Consider the following 15,685-nt stretch of genomic DNA (forward strand, 5'->3'; position numbering starts at 1 on the left):
GTAAAGCGAGCCCCTTTTGGCGTTAACTGCCTTGGTCTAAAGGGAGAACTCGCTAATAGCCGGCACCCTCAGCCCCTCATCCACACGCTTCGCTTCACAACACATCCTGGGCCCGCTTCCCACGGGGTGACCGAGCCCCGGTCGGCGGTAGCCAGAGCTGGAGCAGTAACGGGTGAGCTCTCTCCAGCACGCAGCCTCCCTGTTCTCACTGAGCTACTGCCCCGATGAGGGCGCGTCTGCCTTGGGGACACGCACCATTCAGCCCACGGCATGACTTGGCCCTGGTTTGGGTAGGCCAGTGCCCAGCTCTGGGGATGCCCATTCTGAGCTAAGCGCAGCTTTGTCTAGATTCACCCAGACAAGGTTTAAGCTAAACCAAAACAAATGTCCACACAGGGGTTGCACCAGGGCTACTAAACTGGTTTAAATTCACCCCACAGGCTAAACCTGGGCAACTAGCCAATGCGCCTGCAGCCAGCACTCCCCACTGCGCTCCTGGCAGCCCCACCAAGGCAGGGCAGGCGCCAAGCTAGGTGCAGGGGACGTGCCACTGTAGCACTTGTCCACTCCTGCTCCGTTAGCAGACGCAGCTTCCTAGTGCAGTTAACAGGACTCGCCTTTCTTGGCGGCTGGCCGAGATGAGCCCCGCTGAGACTGAGCCCCCTCGGGCTGCGGGCGTCTCCTGTAGACACACAGCATTCCCGGGATGCTAGAGCGGGGGCTGTTTCTTCATCCCCTCCCCCCCTCCCCCGGCATGTGTCTCCTGCATCTCCCTGAGCCCCCATCCTCACCTCCCTGCCCCGTTGGCACCTGCGGTTCCGACCGCCCGTTAACTCGGGCGAAACACCCGTTACCCGGCAGGCACGTTACCCGAAGTTACAGCGAGTCCAGCCAGACACCTGCTGGCCATGCTGCATGGGGCTGGCTCCCTGCCAGCTCAGCTCAGGTGGAGACAGTGCTAAATTCAGATCCAAGGACCCAGGGAGTGGCATTAATGTTAAGACTGGAGCCCTGCCCTGCACAACCACGACCGCTCCAGCTCTCCTGCCCAGGGAGCTGCAGTCTTTGCTTAGTGGGCATTAACCGGACATGGTTAAATCAGAGCTCCTCTCATTCTTGCTTCACACTCACCCTCCCACACACACAGACAACCCCATCGACAGCTCCCCTTGCGTTCTGCCAGCCAGGCAGCAGGACTCCGACCAGCCAACACATGGGCGCATGTCCCCGTGGCCTCTGCCCAGGGAACCCGTGAGAGGCCTGGGGTGGGGATGCATTTCAGGAAGAGACTCTGCACAGAATGTCACTCATAAGCTGTCCATGCCAGCATCTGTCCAAGGCCTAGGAGGCTTTTACTAGTTGGGCAGCAAACTCACTCCTTCCAGCACGGAGCGGTGGCCCTGGCGACAAATCTCTCTCTCGGCGCCGGGTCAGAAGCTGCTGGTCCCTTCCCCGAGTGCAGGGGATACTCACGGCAGGAACAGGTGTTCTCCTCGCTCTGCCCTGCCCCATGCACCGCCCTGGCAGCGCCTTGCCAGCCACCTGGGCACCCCGACCCTGGGCACCGAGGGGGATCCTGCCTCTTGGCAAAGGGTTTGCGCCCGCAGGGACAGCCCAGCGCTGCTGCTCCACGGGCTGCCCTGCTACAGGAAGGAGCCAACAGCAGCTATTTCCTTCCAAAATGTCAGCTGCCTCTCGCAGACCAAACAGCAAGCGCTGGGCTCCTGGCAGCTTCCTCCCCGCCACTGCAGCGAGCGCGCGGCCGTGCGCAGATCCAGCCACGCTCGCTGGGAGCGCCAGCGCGAGGCCGCGTGGGGCCGGCAGCAGCACAAGTGTCAGAGGGTCACGTTACAGCCATGCTCCTTGCCCAAGAGGTATTTATATTTTTTGATCTGGGAGGACGGAACAAAAGGAAACCAGCTGGAAACTAGCGCTTTCGGCTAATCCTGATTTACAGTTCTGGCTTTAACGTGACTGGGACGTGACCTGGGCAGAGAGACCCCTGCGTCCTCTCGGTTGGCCAGTGCCTCACAACCGCAGGCTGAGGAACTGCCAACAGGGTCAGTGTGCCCCCTCTGACAGCTGGGGAGATGGAGACAGGCACTAAGTGACTTGCCCAAGGCTGTGGAACAAATCTGTGTCGGAGGCAGGATTGGACCCCACAAGCTCTGGGCTCCCAGCCCTTTGCCCGTGACGATGGGTACTGGAGGGGAGACTTCCAGCTCAGGGAGATACACCTACGCTAGCTCTGGCGAGAACTAGCATGCCAAGAACAGCCGCTCACACGCCAGGCAGCAAGGGATTGTGCTTCGGGCGGGCAGTGTGCCCATCCTGCTGAGGCTACCCTGCCGTTCGCAGCACGCTGGCTCAATCCGCGCGAGTGGGGGTATGTCCACCCGAGCTGGAACTCACAGCTCCAGCCGGGACGTGCGCTGAGGCAAGAGACCAGCGCCGGCAGATGTCCATGGGGCTGGAGGGAGGGGCTCAGACCTGGGAGCTCCTGGGGGTGTGGGAATGAGCCGTAACGCCCGTGAAGCGAGGTGGGGTAGAGACCGCATGCCCCTTCCGACCCCAGTCGCTGCCTGTCTCATGAGGGTGGCATAGTCATTGGCACTGCCCCAAGTGGGGTGGGTTCTCCCCACCTTTAGGAGCAGCTTGGTCTCTAAAGCACCCACCCAGCCAGGGGCCTGTCCGAAGGAGGGAGTTGCAGGGATCTCTGTGTGTGTCTCTCTCTCTCCTGTGGACCAGCGCCCGTGAGCCTGCCAACCCAGAGCAAGGGGCAGCTAACCTTGGGCTGGGTCTCTGCTGTGCAGCAGTGTGTGGCAGCTAGACAAGTAGGTCACTAGAGCAGGCTTCCTCCTTCCTGAAGGGCGGGAGCTGCCCCCGTGGGCACCCCTCTGCAGCAGGCACCGGGGAGAGACGTGGCGCCAGCTGCCCAGCAAGAAAGGGGCTGCTCAGAGAGCATGAATCCAACAGCCCCGTGGATTAGGGATTTCCAAATGCAGCTAAACGGCTCAGACACTCCCTGAGGGGGGTAGCCCCTGGGGACAAAAGGAAAAGCCACAAGATCAAACCAAGCACTGCACAGCTAGCACCTGGCCGCCGACGCCTCCCAGAAACATGCAGGGCGGCCACTGGCCACCACAAATAGATGAAGCCGCTACACGGCCAGGCCTGAGGAGCAGCCCTCACTTTAACCCTGGGCTGTCTCAGCAATTGTCGGCCCGCAGCTCCCAAGCAGCTGCCCCCGCAAAGGAAAGCAATGCTGAGCTATGGGCAGAGGGAGGGGAGTGGGGCCACGCGGGGACAGGGTGGCTTCAGCTTCTGTTTACTTCAATTACTGACTTTCCTTCCCTCTTTAAAGCCCTCAGAGCCCACAGCAGAAGGCTGTTACACAGGGCGCAGGCAAGCAGCAGGGGGGCTAGGTCAGTTCACATATGGAGGAAAAGGAGTCAGGACACCTGGGTTTTCTTCCTGGCTCTGCCTCTGACACCGTGGACAAGTTACTTGGCCTCTCTGCCTCAATTTACCCATAGGATTTGCCTGGCCCACTAGTAACTGGTTCCTGAGCTCCTGGGGCGAAAGTTACAAAAGGCAGGGTATTTCTGCAAGTCACTTGCAAACCAGATCTGCTCTAGGAATGATTTGGGGGCAGGTCTCTGGTGTGTCACAGGAGCTCAGACGAGAGGATCACAATGGCTCCTCCTGGGCGAGGAACCTAGGAAAAGATTTATAGATCCAAAATGGGGAGTCACTGGATTTCTGCCCTGAGACCATCTGCAAGTTTCTGCTACATTCAACCCCTACAGAGTGCACCAGGGACCAGCCCCTTGACTACTGCAGAGGGTTATAAACCTCTCAGGAAGAATTCCAAGAGAGCCTCTTTTCCTCACACAAGTCTGTTCCAAACACAGCACGAGCCGCTGCAATCTACTCTGGGAAAGGCACAATCCTGGTTTCTCTGCAACATTCGATTATCTTCCCTTCCGGTTGCAGAAGGCTCCCTTCACTTGCTGATCTCTCATGTGAGGAAGCCGGAAAGCTTTGCCAACCCACAGAGCAGTGGGGGGCAACCAGTGGCCCGCAGCCCGTCAGGGTAATCTGCTGGTGGGCCGCCAGACAGTTTGTTTACATTGACCGGCCGCCCGCAGCGCCCAGTGGCCGCGGTTCGCTGTTCCCGGCCAATGGGAGCTGTGGGAAGCGGTGCGGGCTGCAGGTTGCCCACCACTGCCGCAGAGCAACAAACATAAAATTGAGGCCAACTTCCCAAGCTGGGAGGCCACCACCGTCAGGAACACTCCGCATCAAGTCTGTGCTGAGCCCTGCACTATGCAATGTGTGTTGCTGCTACAGGCCAATTCTGCTCTGGGCTGGCTCCCCCTCTTCTTTCCCCCCCCCCCGCTCCCTAAGAAAAGGGGAAGGGTGGGCCGGTTTCTAGACTCTTGATCCATGCCCCTCTCTGCAAGGGAGCAGCACGTCTCCTTGGACTTGTGGGGGCAGGAGCTGTGGGAAGAGGATGCACAATCATCCGAGGGAGCAGAGCCGCCGGGGGCTCGGCCGTGGGGGCGGGGGCTATCATGGCCCTGCCTAGAGCCCCCGTGCAGGAGCAGCTCTGCAGACAGTAATCCGGCCGGGAGGACGCGACCGGGCGGCTTAGCAAGCCCTGGGGAAGCCTAATCTCTGCTATTAATGCCAGCGCCCCCGTCGTGGATAAACCCAGACACGGATTAGACAGGCCTTGGTGGCACTTTAATAATGGCCCCCGTGGCCACGCGGCCCAATTCCCCTCGCTCCGGGGGGGCCACAAGGGCTTGACCAGCTGGAGCCAGCGAGGCAAAGCAGGGACTCACCAGTGTACAGGCTCTGCCACAGCCCAGGGGCTTTCCCTGCTCAGACGGGATTTCCCAGGGCAAGAACTCCGAGCCGGCCGCCTCCTCGGCTCAGCCAGCTCCATCCCATCCAGCCACTTCCCTTCTCTCAATGGTCTTGAGGAGCAGTCGCCTCATGGGGCGAGCAGGGGAGTTGGCAAGTCTGGATTCTCTAGCGCATCACCCAGTCCTGCTCCTTGGCACAAATCTCCTGCACCTTTCCAAAACCAAATGGGGTTAGGTACCCGGCCCCTGGCAGGGTAGGGACCAGCAGCAGCCTAGCCCAGCAATTCACGTTAGTCGGGGCTTCTGCCCACTGAACTCCCTGGCTGCGCTCTGCCTTGGCATCTTACACACTGGTCGGGAGCAGTGCCATGTCGCTGGACTTACCTGTCAACTAGAACCAGGAGCAATTTGCCAAGACTGCGCGTGCGGCTCAGGCTATCCCTGGCATAGCCAGGACGTCTGCCTTAACCGGGCTGCTCATCTCCCCGCAGATCCCGCGGGCGTCCCGGAACACGGCACTCGGGTAAGATCCTGGACTCACAAATGAATCCCAGTTTGGGACTCGGGATGCAAATTCCTTCTCAAGATTATTCCCACGCTCTGTGCACTTCGGCTTGGACGCAGGCGTCTGTTTCTTTTACGAGCTGTGATTTCTGGCTCCGCTCCCGTCGGGGAGTGTACAGATCATGAAGACCGACTGGCTTCTGAGCTCCCCCTTCCTCATAAGCAGCACTTCACCTGTGACGTCTGGGCTGCACCGGCGGGTTGGGGGATCAGGGCAGCTCCAGCGAGAGCGTTCAAACCACCCTTAGGAGACGGGCACTCGGGGGTGTCCCTGCATCACTGCTACCTTGGTTACTGCGTCTTGTGGTTATTGCAGCATGAGTCAGCTCACGGCTGGGCAGTTAGTTCTCGGATGCCTGGCATTTCTGCTCAGCTGGCTGGCAGTGCTACAAAATGGTTTGAGTCATAAGAAAGGGCTGCTCTCCACTCCCAGGAGCCCAGTTGGCAGCCAAGTGAAAAGACGCGTATCCCAGCAGAAGGGGATGGTTTAGGGGGCTAGGCACCAGGTATGAAATTCCTGCACTGGAACCTGAGTTCTCTACCTTTCAGACGAAAGGTCTGAAGCGTGATTGGACGGACCCAGCCTCTCGCCTCTCAATGGCCAAGGGGGAAGAGTTCCAGGCACCAGACTGCCTTTCCAGCTGAAATATTAAAACAAAAAAACACAACACTCGAATCTTCTCCAAATGGACACTGGGCTCCTTGGGAGAGTGGAGGTGTTGGTTACAGCTGCCTGGACCGAAGAGCCTTTCTCCCCACATCTGTTCAGCAGTCTGCCGTCCCCTCCCCAGAGGTGGCTGCATTTTCAGGGGTGCATTGATGTTACTTCTGAAGTGCCCTGTGCTGAAGGGATCATCCTACAGAATCTGTGTCGGCCTGGGCAGCCCAGCAGCTAAGAATCCCCTGAGTACGGGACGGTACTGCTCGGGTAGCAAAGTCCCTGTGCGAGGGCACCAGCCGGGCACAGAATCCACTCGAGGTGGGTAATGAAACAACCAAGGCTCTCGGAGTGGGCCTGGGCCACGCTGAAGTGCCCAGGCCGGCTGTGCAGCTGTTGGCACCTGGCAGTGAGAAGCGAAGAAGGGAACGGAGGGATGAAGAAGAAAAGAGACTCCAGGCCAGCAGCTGAGTCTTGTGTGTACAGGGCCTAGCACAAGGGAGTTATGGTACCGCCTAACAGAGACACCACTCACCCCACCCCCACCCCCTCTGAGTCAGCCTGGAGTTCCCCTGAGGAGCGGGGCTTGTGACCGGGGATTCCCACCGAGCCTGGCTGCCCAGAAGTGAGGTGTGGTGAGGCGAACTCTCCTCTGAGAGACGCCCTCAGCCTGTGCGCGGCTCAGCCCCCGTGAAACGGCAGGTAACACAGGCTCCCCGCTGCGGTGTGCACACAGCCTTCCCCGCAGCAGCCACCTGCGTCCTCCACTTTTGTTTGCACCGTGAGGGAGGGCTGCAGGCACCAGTTTTTCTAGGAACTATTGTGGGGCAGGTCTGTGGGCTGTGCTATGCAGGGGGGCCCTTCTGGCCCGGGAAGCTATGAACTTATGCGCGCCGGCCCTGCCTCCATAACCCACCCCCAGCAGCTGCTCCCGGGCCAGGCAGTCCTGGGGTAACTCGCCCCGCCAGGATGAGTCCTACGTGACTTGTAACTGGACAAACCATCAGCACTGGGGGGGGAAGGTGTTAAATGAACTGTGCCTAAACTCTACAATCTGCCTGCTTCGGAGAGATCAGCGGGCCAGAATCGCCATTACAGCATGACGTCCCCTGTCTGCATGCACGGCGCACTCTCATGTTACCAGGGTTACCCCAGGTACCGCACAGACAAACCAACACCACCGCGGAGCATTCACCGCCTGAGCCGCTTGTTGCATGGAAATGAGACCAAGAGACTGGTGGAAACTCAAGCCGCAGCAGCCCCAGCCCAACCGCATGTTAACTAGGGTTGTTCAGCTCCATGCGGGAGCCAGAGGGAACCGGCACGGCAGCCTGGCACACTTCCCTTGACTGCCCTACCCCACGCCTCTACAGGGCTGATGTAGGAAAACGCTGCTGCTGCCCTCGGTGCCCAGAGCCCCCTGCTAGCCCGTCCCTGGGCTCTTCCCTCCCCCCCAGGTCTTTGCCAAAGCCCCTCGGCAACTCCGGCACGGTTGGGATTTTTTGTAAATACTCGTCTCGGTCCGTTTTCCTTAAAGGGAACGTTAGCTTTGCAGTTTGCTGCTCAATTCTGTTTTGTAAAGCTCGGAACCACTAAGACAAGCCCTTCAATGACCGATGTTTAGAGGAGGCAGTCTGAGCGCTGTTAGAACGACACTCCAATCTCGTCCCCCCCCCACCCCCACCCCCCGAAAAAGAATAGAGGCTTTGTGCTCAGCTGGTGAGCACAAGCGATTGCTGCCCTCACCACCACCTCATCCCTGGGCCCCAACAACATTCAGAGATTGCGTCACCCCCCCCCACGTCCCCTTTAGTCCGCCTGCCCCTGCCTTGCACAAAATCCCCCTTCTGCCAAGGCCTCCTTAGAAGCACTGGAGTGTTGCCAGCCAGACCCAATCTGTCTCAGGCTGTTCTTCTCCTCTGAGGTGGCACAGGCCACACCCCAGAGATCTTCGAGGAGATCACCCTGTTACAGCCAGGGGCGGCTTCCTGAGCCAGGGGCCCCTTACCCCCTTTGGCTGGTCTCTGCACTACAGTTTTAAGTTGTAATCAGCACGTCCCTGTGCTCAGTGTTGTACAAGACGCACAATACAGACGGAGCGCCTGCCCAAAGGAGCTTGCAAGTAAGCCAGATGGACACGGGGTAGGTGGGAGGAACTGGGAAGCCCACGGGAGGACTGAGCGGGGTTATTTAGCATTAATATTGATATTGTTGCCCTAATTCCCTGTGGTTATTACAGAAGGAGGGAGATTGTGGGATTTGGCTTTTCCAGCTGGAAACATAGCCGCAGATTTCTGAATGGCTCTGCTGTGTTTTGTGCTCCAGAAGGTTTCTGCATAGTTTGATTTTTAAACCCCCTTCTGGCTGTTATGGTCAGTCTGGGGGTGCAGGGAGAGAGCTCCCAAGGCAATGGTCAGAGGCTCTGAACACAAGCCCCAAGATTCTCCACTCAGTCTTTTGGCATAGGTCTAAACCAGTTTAAAGTCTGGTGCAATGCTGTGTGTAGACAAGCCTTAAATCCCTAAAGGCAGACGAGTCTGGTTGCAGGATCAGGGTCAAAATGTGGGGACCAAAAGGTACAGTGCAGATAGTCCCTCCACCAAAAAGCTTCAGTTCCTTCTATCAGGCCCCTGATAGATCAGCTTAGCCGTGTCCCGAGCCATGCCTGCTGTACACGGATGTGACGAGGTGGGACTGTTATTAATGTTTCCTCTGAATACTGTGTGGATGCCTCAGTTTCCCCTATGCATTTCTTAAGTCTCCTAGCAACAAATGGCTGGGGCCCTTCCCCCCTGCAAGGGGATAGCTAAAGATGAACAAAGAGATCAGGTGACCTCCTGGCCCGGGAAAGAGACAAAGCCCAGAGAAGGAGGGGCTGGAGGGGGTTTCAGGGTTGGAGCTGGCTGGGGACTAGGGCTGAGTGCAGCAGGGGGTGTCTGGCTCGCTGGGCCCCAGGATGGACCCGGCTGAGGGGTCCTGTTCGCTGGACCGACAAGCTCTGTTTTAGACCCTGTTCCTGTCATTGAATAAACCTCTGTGTTACTGGCTGGCTGAGAGTCACGTCTGACTGCGAAGTGGGGGTGCAGGACCCTCTGGCTTCCCCAGGACGCTGCCTGGGCGGACTCACTATGGGAAGCGCACGGAGGAGCATATGCTGAATGCGCCAAGGTCAGACCCAGGAGGTGAAGCCGTGTGAGCTTCTTGCCCTGAAGACAGTCTGCTCCAAGGGAGAGGAGGCTCCCCAGAGTCCTGACTGGCTTTGTGGGGAGCAGTTCCAGAGCATCGCCCGGGGACTCCGTGACAACGGACAGGGAATAAACACTTGCAACCTAGGACTCTCGGCCTGCCCCCTCGGTGTCCAGAGCCAATGTTATTTCCAAGCTGGGAAGAATCAAAGGACTGGAAGGGACCTCAAGAGGTCATCTAGTCCAGTCCCCTGCCCTCATGGCAGGACTAAGTATTAGCTAGACCAGGGGTGGGCAAACCATGGCTCTTTTACAGTTAAAGTGCAGCTCACAGAACCCCCCACATTCTCCCTCCCCATTCTCCACCTACCAGACTTGGGAGGAGGGGGAGCTCGGGACCTCTCCCTTGCAGCGGGGTGTGGGGTAGGGGCTTCTGCCCAGCGGGGGGTGAGGTAGGGGATTCAGCACTGGCAGGTGCCTCCCACAGGGCTGAAGCCCCGAGGCCTGGCAGGCGTGCACCGGCTTTTGACCTTCGGAAGATTGTCGTATGCGGTTCAGAGGGTCACTAACTTTGGCCACCCCTGATCTAGACCATCCCTGGCTAGTGTTTGTCTAACCTGCTCTTAACAATCTCCAGTGATGGCAACTCCCTGGGCAATTTATTCTAGTGCCTTATCAGCCTGACTGTTAGGAAGTTTTTCCTAATGTCCAACCTCAACCTCCCTTGCCGCAGTTTAAGCCCATTGCTTCTTGTCCTGAACTCAGGGGTTAAGAAGAACAATTCTTCTCCCTCCTCTTTGTAACAACCTTTTATGTACTTGAAAATTGTTATCATGCCCCTCTCAGTCATCTCTTCTCCAGACTAAACAAACCCATTTTTTTTCAATCTTCCCTTATAGGTCATGTTTTCTAGACCTTTAATCATTTTTGTTGCTCTTCTCTGGATTCTCTCCAATTTGTCCACATCCTTCCTGAAATGTGACACTGAGAACTGGCCACAATACTCCTGCTAATACATCCCAGAATGTTGTTTGCATTTTTTGCAACAGTGTTACATTGTTGACTCATATTTAGCTTCTGGTCCACTCGGACCCCCAGCGTTAATTCACCTCGATTATAAATACGTGCCTTGATTGTCAGGATTGATTCTGAATCTGGCACCACATTCCCCATGGAAAAACATCCATGGGGTTCCAACTCTGAGCACCTGCGACGGCGTGTGGCCTTCAGGGTCTGAGCAGGGGGTGTCACCAGAACCGCCTGAGATGTCACGGTCAGACCAAGCTGTGACGAACTGGGACTGTTCTTGCTGGGGTGTGTGAATGCTGACAGGGGAGTGTGACTAGGATGGTCTGCATCGGGGGATGGGAGCCGGCCCAAGGGAACATACCTGAGCTTGTAACATGAGAACCCAGGAGGGGGTTGGAGGTCAGATGACTCCGGGGCCCGGGAAACTGAACAAAGGCTGTGGGAGGGGTCGCGGAAGGAGAGTGCTGGAAGGAGGCTGGAAGGAGGCTGGAGAGATGGCTGGGAGGCAGAGATGGCTCTGACCCCCCAAGGGGGTGGGCTGGCATGCCCTGGGACCCCAAGCTGGACCTAACTGAGGGGGGCCCTGTTGTCTGTGCCTGCAAGACCTGTCTTGGACTGTATTCCTGTCATCCAAATAAACCTTCTGCTTTACTGGCTGGCTGAGAGTCATGGTGAATCGCAGGAAGCCGGGGGTGCAGGGCCCTGAGTTCCCCAATACTCCGTGACAACTGGTGGCAGCGGTGGGATCTACTGCACCCCGTGGACGGCGCTTCCTGCAGTAAGTGACTGGGGAGCAGTAAAACGAAGGGGGATGGACGGGAACCAGGCCTGCTGAAGAGTGGGAGAGAGACGGTTATTACCCCTGGGAGTGTGTGACCAGCGAGAAGGACTTTTGCAGTAACAGGGTCCCCCGGGGGGATCGCAGCGAGTGGTCCCAGGGGCGGAGGAGTCTGCAGCTCGACCCTGGCAGAGAGGTGGTGACCTCGAGAAGGGCTGGCACACTAGGGGTCCCCCTGGGAACTGTGGGGAGCTGTGAGCACACAGGCCGGTGAGTGGCCAGCAGGAAGATGTATGCCAAGCGGCTTAAGAGCGACCTGGTGGAGCTGTGCAAGCAGAGGCAGCTGCGCATTGGGAGGCTCACCAAAGAACAGCTCATTGCCCAGCTGGAGGCGGAAGATCGTGCGAATGAACTGATCCCTGTGTCTCAGGGAAGCAGCCTGGCAAATGCAGCGCAGGCACCAGTGTCTGTCCCAGCTGGGAGTGGTCAGCCGGCTGCTGAGGGCTTCCCGAGACCCCTCCTTCCTATACCTAGGGGAAGGGTGGGGAGGAGCCCAGCAAATACCGAAGGCGCCGTGACCCCCCCGGCCAGCAGGGGGTCCCCCCGGCGAAGCTCGCCGGCCAGCAGAGGATCCTCCCGGCGACGTTCGGCATCCGGGGAGCGGAATTGGCTGGAATGGGAGAAAGAGCTAAAACTGAGAGAGCTGGAGGATCGTGAACGACAGAGACAGCATGAACGGGAGGAGAATGAGAGACAGAGACAGCATGAAGAGCGACAGCGTCAGCATGACCTGGAACTGGCGAGATTGAAGGGCAGCGAACCCCCGGCTGCGGTGAGTGAGGGGGGACCCAGGACTGCACGGAGCTTTGATAAGTGCATCATGGCCCCATACAAGGAGGGGGAGGACATGGATGACTTCCTGGAGGCCTTTGAGACGGCCTGCGAGCTGCACCGGGTGGATCCCGCGGACAGACTCCGGGTCCTTACCCCCTTACTGGACCCCAAAGCCGTGGCATTGTACCGCCAACTGGGAGAGGCAGAGAAAGGGGACTACGAACTATTCAAAAGGGCCCTGCTACGAGAGTTTGGGCTGACTCCTGAGATGTACCGGGAAAGGTTCCGGGGTCAAGATAAAACCCCTGAGATCTCATATTTGCAACTAGCCGTCCGCATGGAAAGATACGCCAGCAAGTGGGCTGGTGGGGCCCAGACGAAGGAGGACCTGATTAAACTGCTGGTACTGGAGCAACTGTATGAGCGGTGCCCATCCGACCTGAGGCTGTGGTTGGTGGACAGAAAGCCAGAGAACCCGCGACACGCCGGGCAGCTGGCTGATGAGTTTGTAAAGAGCCGGTCAGGGGGTGGCAGGGAGGAGCCCCAAAGGAACAGGCCCGCCGCGATGCAGAGAGAGAGTCACCCTGGGACCTCCCAAAGAGGGAATATGGGGAATCCCCCCCCACGGGGAATGCCCAGCGTCAGGGACAACCGACCGGCTCGAGGGGACCCACAGGACATGAGCTGCTATTACTGCGGCCGAAGAGGCCACGTTCGGGCCCAGTGCCCCAAGCTCAAGGACAGACTGAGCAGACCGAACCCGCATAGGGTTAACTTGGTAGAGGCCCAGACGGACGAGGGGCAGGCTTCTCACGCAAGAGGGGCTGGCAGCTTATCAACTGCTCAAGAGAGAGAAGGGCCCCAGGCCAGCTCCTCTAGGGGGCTGGATGCCCCAGACTCAGGGTTTTTGGTTTATACGGTGGGCGCGGGGCTGTCCCTCCGGAGAGAGTACCTTGTTCCCCTGGAGGTGGATGGGAGGAAGGTCAATGGATACTGGGATACGGGCGCAGAGGTGACGCTGGCCCGGCCCGAGGTGGTGGCCCCAGATCAGGTGGTGCCCCACTCCTACCTGACCCTGACGGGGGTGGGCGGAACACCAGTCAAAGTGCCCGTGGCAAGGGTACACCTGAAGTGGGGGGCCAAGGAGGGCCCCAAGGATGTGGGGGTACACCCGTATCTGCCCACTGAGGTATTGATGGGGGGGGACCTGGAGAACTGGCCAAGCAACCCCCAAAAGGCACTGGTTGTGACCCGCAGTCAGAGCCGGCGAGGGGCCCTGCGCCCTGGCCTTGGGGGGGGTGCCTTGCCTGAGGCGCAGGACCCTAACCTGGTGGGGAGGGAACGCCCAGGGACGCGGCTCAGGGAGGCTGCAGCTTCGGACCCAGCGGGCGAGAAAGAGCAGGTGGCCATCCCTGTCCCAGCTGCTGAGTTCCAGGCCGAGTTACAGAGAGACCCCTCCTTGCGGAAGATAAGGGACCTGGCCGACCTCAATGCGGTACAGACCATGGAACGAGGTGGCCGGAAAAGGTTCCTGTGGGAGAAGGGGTTCCTGTACCGAGAATGGGCTCCCCCAGGGAAAATGGAGTCAGGGGGGATCAGGAGGCAGCTGGTGGTACCCCAGAAGTATCGCCGCCAGCTGCTGTGCCGGGCCCATGACATTCCCCTCTCAGGGCACCAGGGAACCTGGCGTACCCAGCAGAGGCTGCTACGGAGCTTTTACTGGCCTGGGGTCTTTGTTACTGTCCGACAGTACTGCGGATCCTGTGACCCCTGTCAGAGGGGGAGGAAGGCCTGGGACAAGGGGAAAAGAGCTTTAGGACCCTTGCCCAGCATAAAGGATCCTTTCCAGAGGGTGGCCAAGGTTAAAAGGGCGGCTCTAAACCAAGAGAGCCCAAAGCACAGACCTCCAGACTGGAGCGCTGGGAGAAGACCACAGCCCAGTTGGAACCCCAGAGGTATGGGGGTGGGAAAAGGGCACAGGCCGCATAAACCTTCCCACATGCGAACTGCGAGTGCCATCAAGCACCCCCGACCTAAGGGGGGGCGTGGAACGGAAGGGGCCTGGTGTAATTCTCACCAAGGAACTGGAGGGATGCGGGGGCATCCATGGGAACGGGGGTAGGTTCGAACTTCCCCGGGTCACTGGCTAAAGTGACCCTGCTCAGTTCGGTCTCGAAGGGGGGAGAGATGTGACGAACTGGGACTGTTCTTGCTGGGGTGTGTGAATGCTGACAGGGGAGTGTGACTAGGATGGTCTGCATCGGGGGATGGGAGCCGGCCCAAGGGAACATACCTGAGCTTGTAACATGAGAACCCAGGAGGGGGTTGGAGGTCAGATGACTCCGGGGCCCGGGAAACTGAACAAAGGCTGTGGGAGGGGTCGCGGAAGGAGAGTGCTGGAAGGAGGCTGGAAGGAGGCTGGAGAGATGGCTGGGAGGCAGAGATGGCTCTGACCCCCCAAGGGGGTGGGCTGGCATGCCCTGGGACCCCAAGCTGGACCTAACTGAGGGGGGCCCTGTTGTCTGTGCCTGCAAGACCTGTCTTGGACTGTATTCCTGTCATCCAAATAAACCTTCTGCTTTACTGGCTGGCTGAGAGTCATGGTGAATCGCAGGAAGCCGGGGGTGCAGGGCCCTGAGTTCCCCAATACTCCGTGACACAAGCCAACAGAGTTTATAAAACAGGAGGGAGAGACGCAAATACCCACCCGGCTGGAGTTTGTGTATCGTGGCCCCTAAGTCCCCAAGCTGCTTTGGTTGTGTTCCCCGGGCAGCGCTGGGAATGAAATAAGATGCAGCAGATTCCTGCATGCTGTAAACAAACGGTGACAGGTTACACAACAAGCAATGCGGGTCACAGCCCGGTAAGGGGCAGCCAGCCCAATGCTGTGCGAGTGTGCGACGCTGGCCAGGGCTTGGTACAGCGCTGGCACGGAGTCCAAGTGAGAGCCCTGCCTTACAAAGGCAAAACTGCACATGACAGCGGCTCTGCCACGCGAAAAGTCCGAAGCAATTCCCCGCGTCACCCGGCAGCCTGCTGCCCAGTATGAACAGCTGTTGGAACGCGAACCAAGCCACCGTCACGGCAAAGCAGTGCTTGCAGATTTGGCAATCAGTCTGCACAGGGCTCGGACAGCATGTGCTCCTGCACTGAGCTTGTCTACACTGGCAAACTCCATCCTGTTAGAACTCATGTGAACCGGGCCGTGACCCCGTCTTCACCAGGAAACCAGCCCTGGTTTTCTTAACCTGTGTTAGCTGACCCATCTTTAACGGGTTGAAAAACCTTCCGGTCCAAGGGCAGTTTGTGTTGACACATGTCAGCTGGCAGAAGTTAACCCCAGGGCTGTTATCCCTACCCCTTCTCTCCCCGTGGAAACAGGGGCAGGGTGGAAGTGTTGCTCCACGGCGGGGGGGGGGGGGGCTGTAGTTCCCCTGTCTGCACTCAGGGCTTCATGCTATTTAACACAGCCCCCAAGGCCGTGTCCTGTTCAGGGCACCCCCCCCTCCATGGGCCTGGCATGGACAGAGCCGGGGCAGCCGACAGGTCCCTGCCAAAGATCCTCCTCCGCCCGATCCCGAACCAGCCACAGCTTCTGCGGCCCCAGCACCTCTCGGGGCCCTGCCGCCGGGTCGAGTCCCCCCCGGGGCCCCACCCTTAGCTCACACCCAGAGGGTCGGGTCCCGGCCCAGGCATCATTCTGCACGTGTGGGCTCGGCTGGGCTCGGCTCCCTGCCCGGGCTCGCTCCGGCCGAACCGGGCC

General features: G+C 58.9%; 2 protein-coding genes across 16 annotated transcripts in view; one reads left to right on the plus strand and one right to left on the minus strand.

Annotated features, from left to right (window-relative positions):
- Positions 1 to 15,685, minus strand: part of LOC101932204 (signal transducer and activator of transcription 5B) — a 33,288-nt gene that overhangs the window by 17,365 nt on the left and 238 nt on the right. For 4 of the 15 annotated variants that reach the window (XM_065577858.1, XM_065577851.1, XM_065577857.1 and 1 more), the window contains one exon: positions 14,630 to 14,733. The exons of 3 other annotated variants lie outside the window; for them this stretch is intronic. Coding sequence is in view for 3 of the 12 variants with exons in the window: in XM_065577849.1 (XP_065433921.1) it covers positions 14,630 to 14,732 (103 nt within the window). In the remaining 9 variants the exon portion in view is untranslated. Of the gene's footprint in view, positions 1 to 1,376; positions 1,817 to 5,258; positions 6,080 to 14,629; positions 14,734 to 15,685 lie in introns of those variants that run through there. 8 more of the 15 variants (XM_065577854.1, XM_065577860.1, XM_065577853.1 and 5 more) reach the window with 8 other exon arrangements.
- LOC101951134 (signal transducer and activator of transcription 5B) overlaps positions 8,200 to 15,685 on the plus strand; it is a 64,506-nt gene continuing 57,020 nt past the window's right edge. Inside the window, exon 1 of the mRNA XM_065577870.1 lies at positions 8,200 to 8,218. The gene's annotated coding sequence lies outside the window, so the exon portion shown is untranslated. The remainder of the gene's footprint in view (positions 8,219 to 15,685) is intronic.

The sequence above is a fragment of the Chrysemys picta genome, chromosome 24 (assembly GCF_011386835.1).
Source record: "Chrysemys picta bellii isolate R12L10 chromosome 24, ASM1138683v2, whole genome shotgun sequence".
NCBI lineage: Eukaryota > Metazoa > Chordata > Testudines > Emydidae > Chrysemys > Chrysemys picta.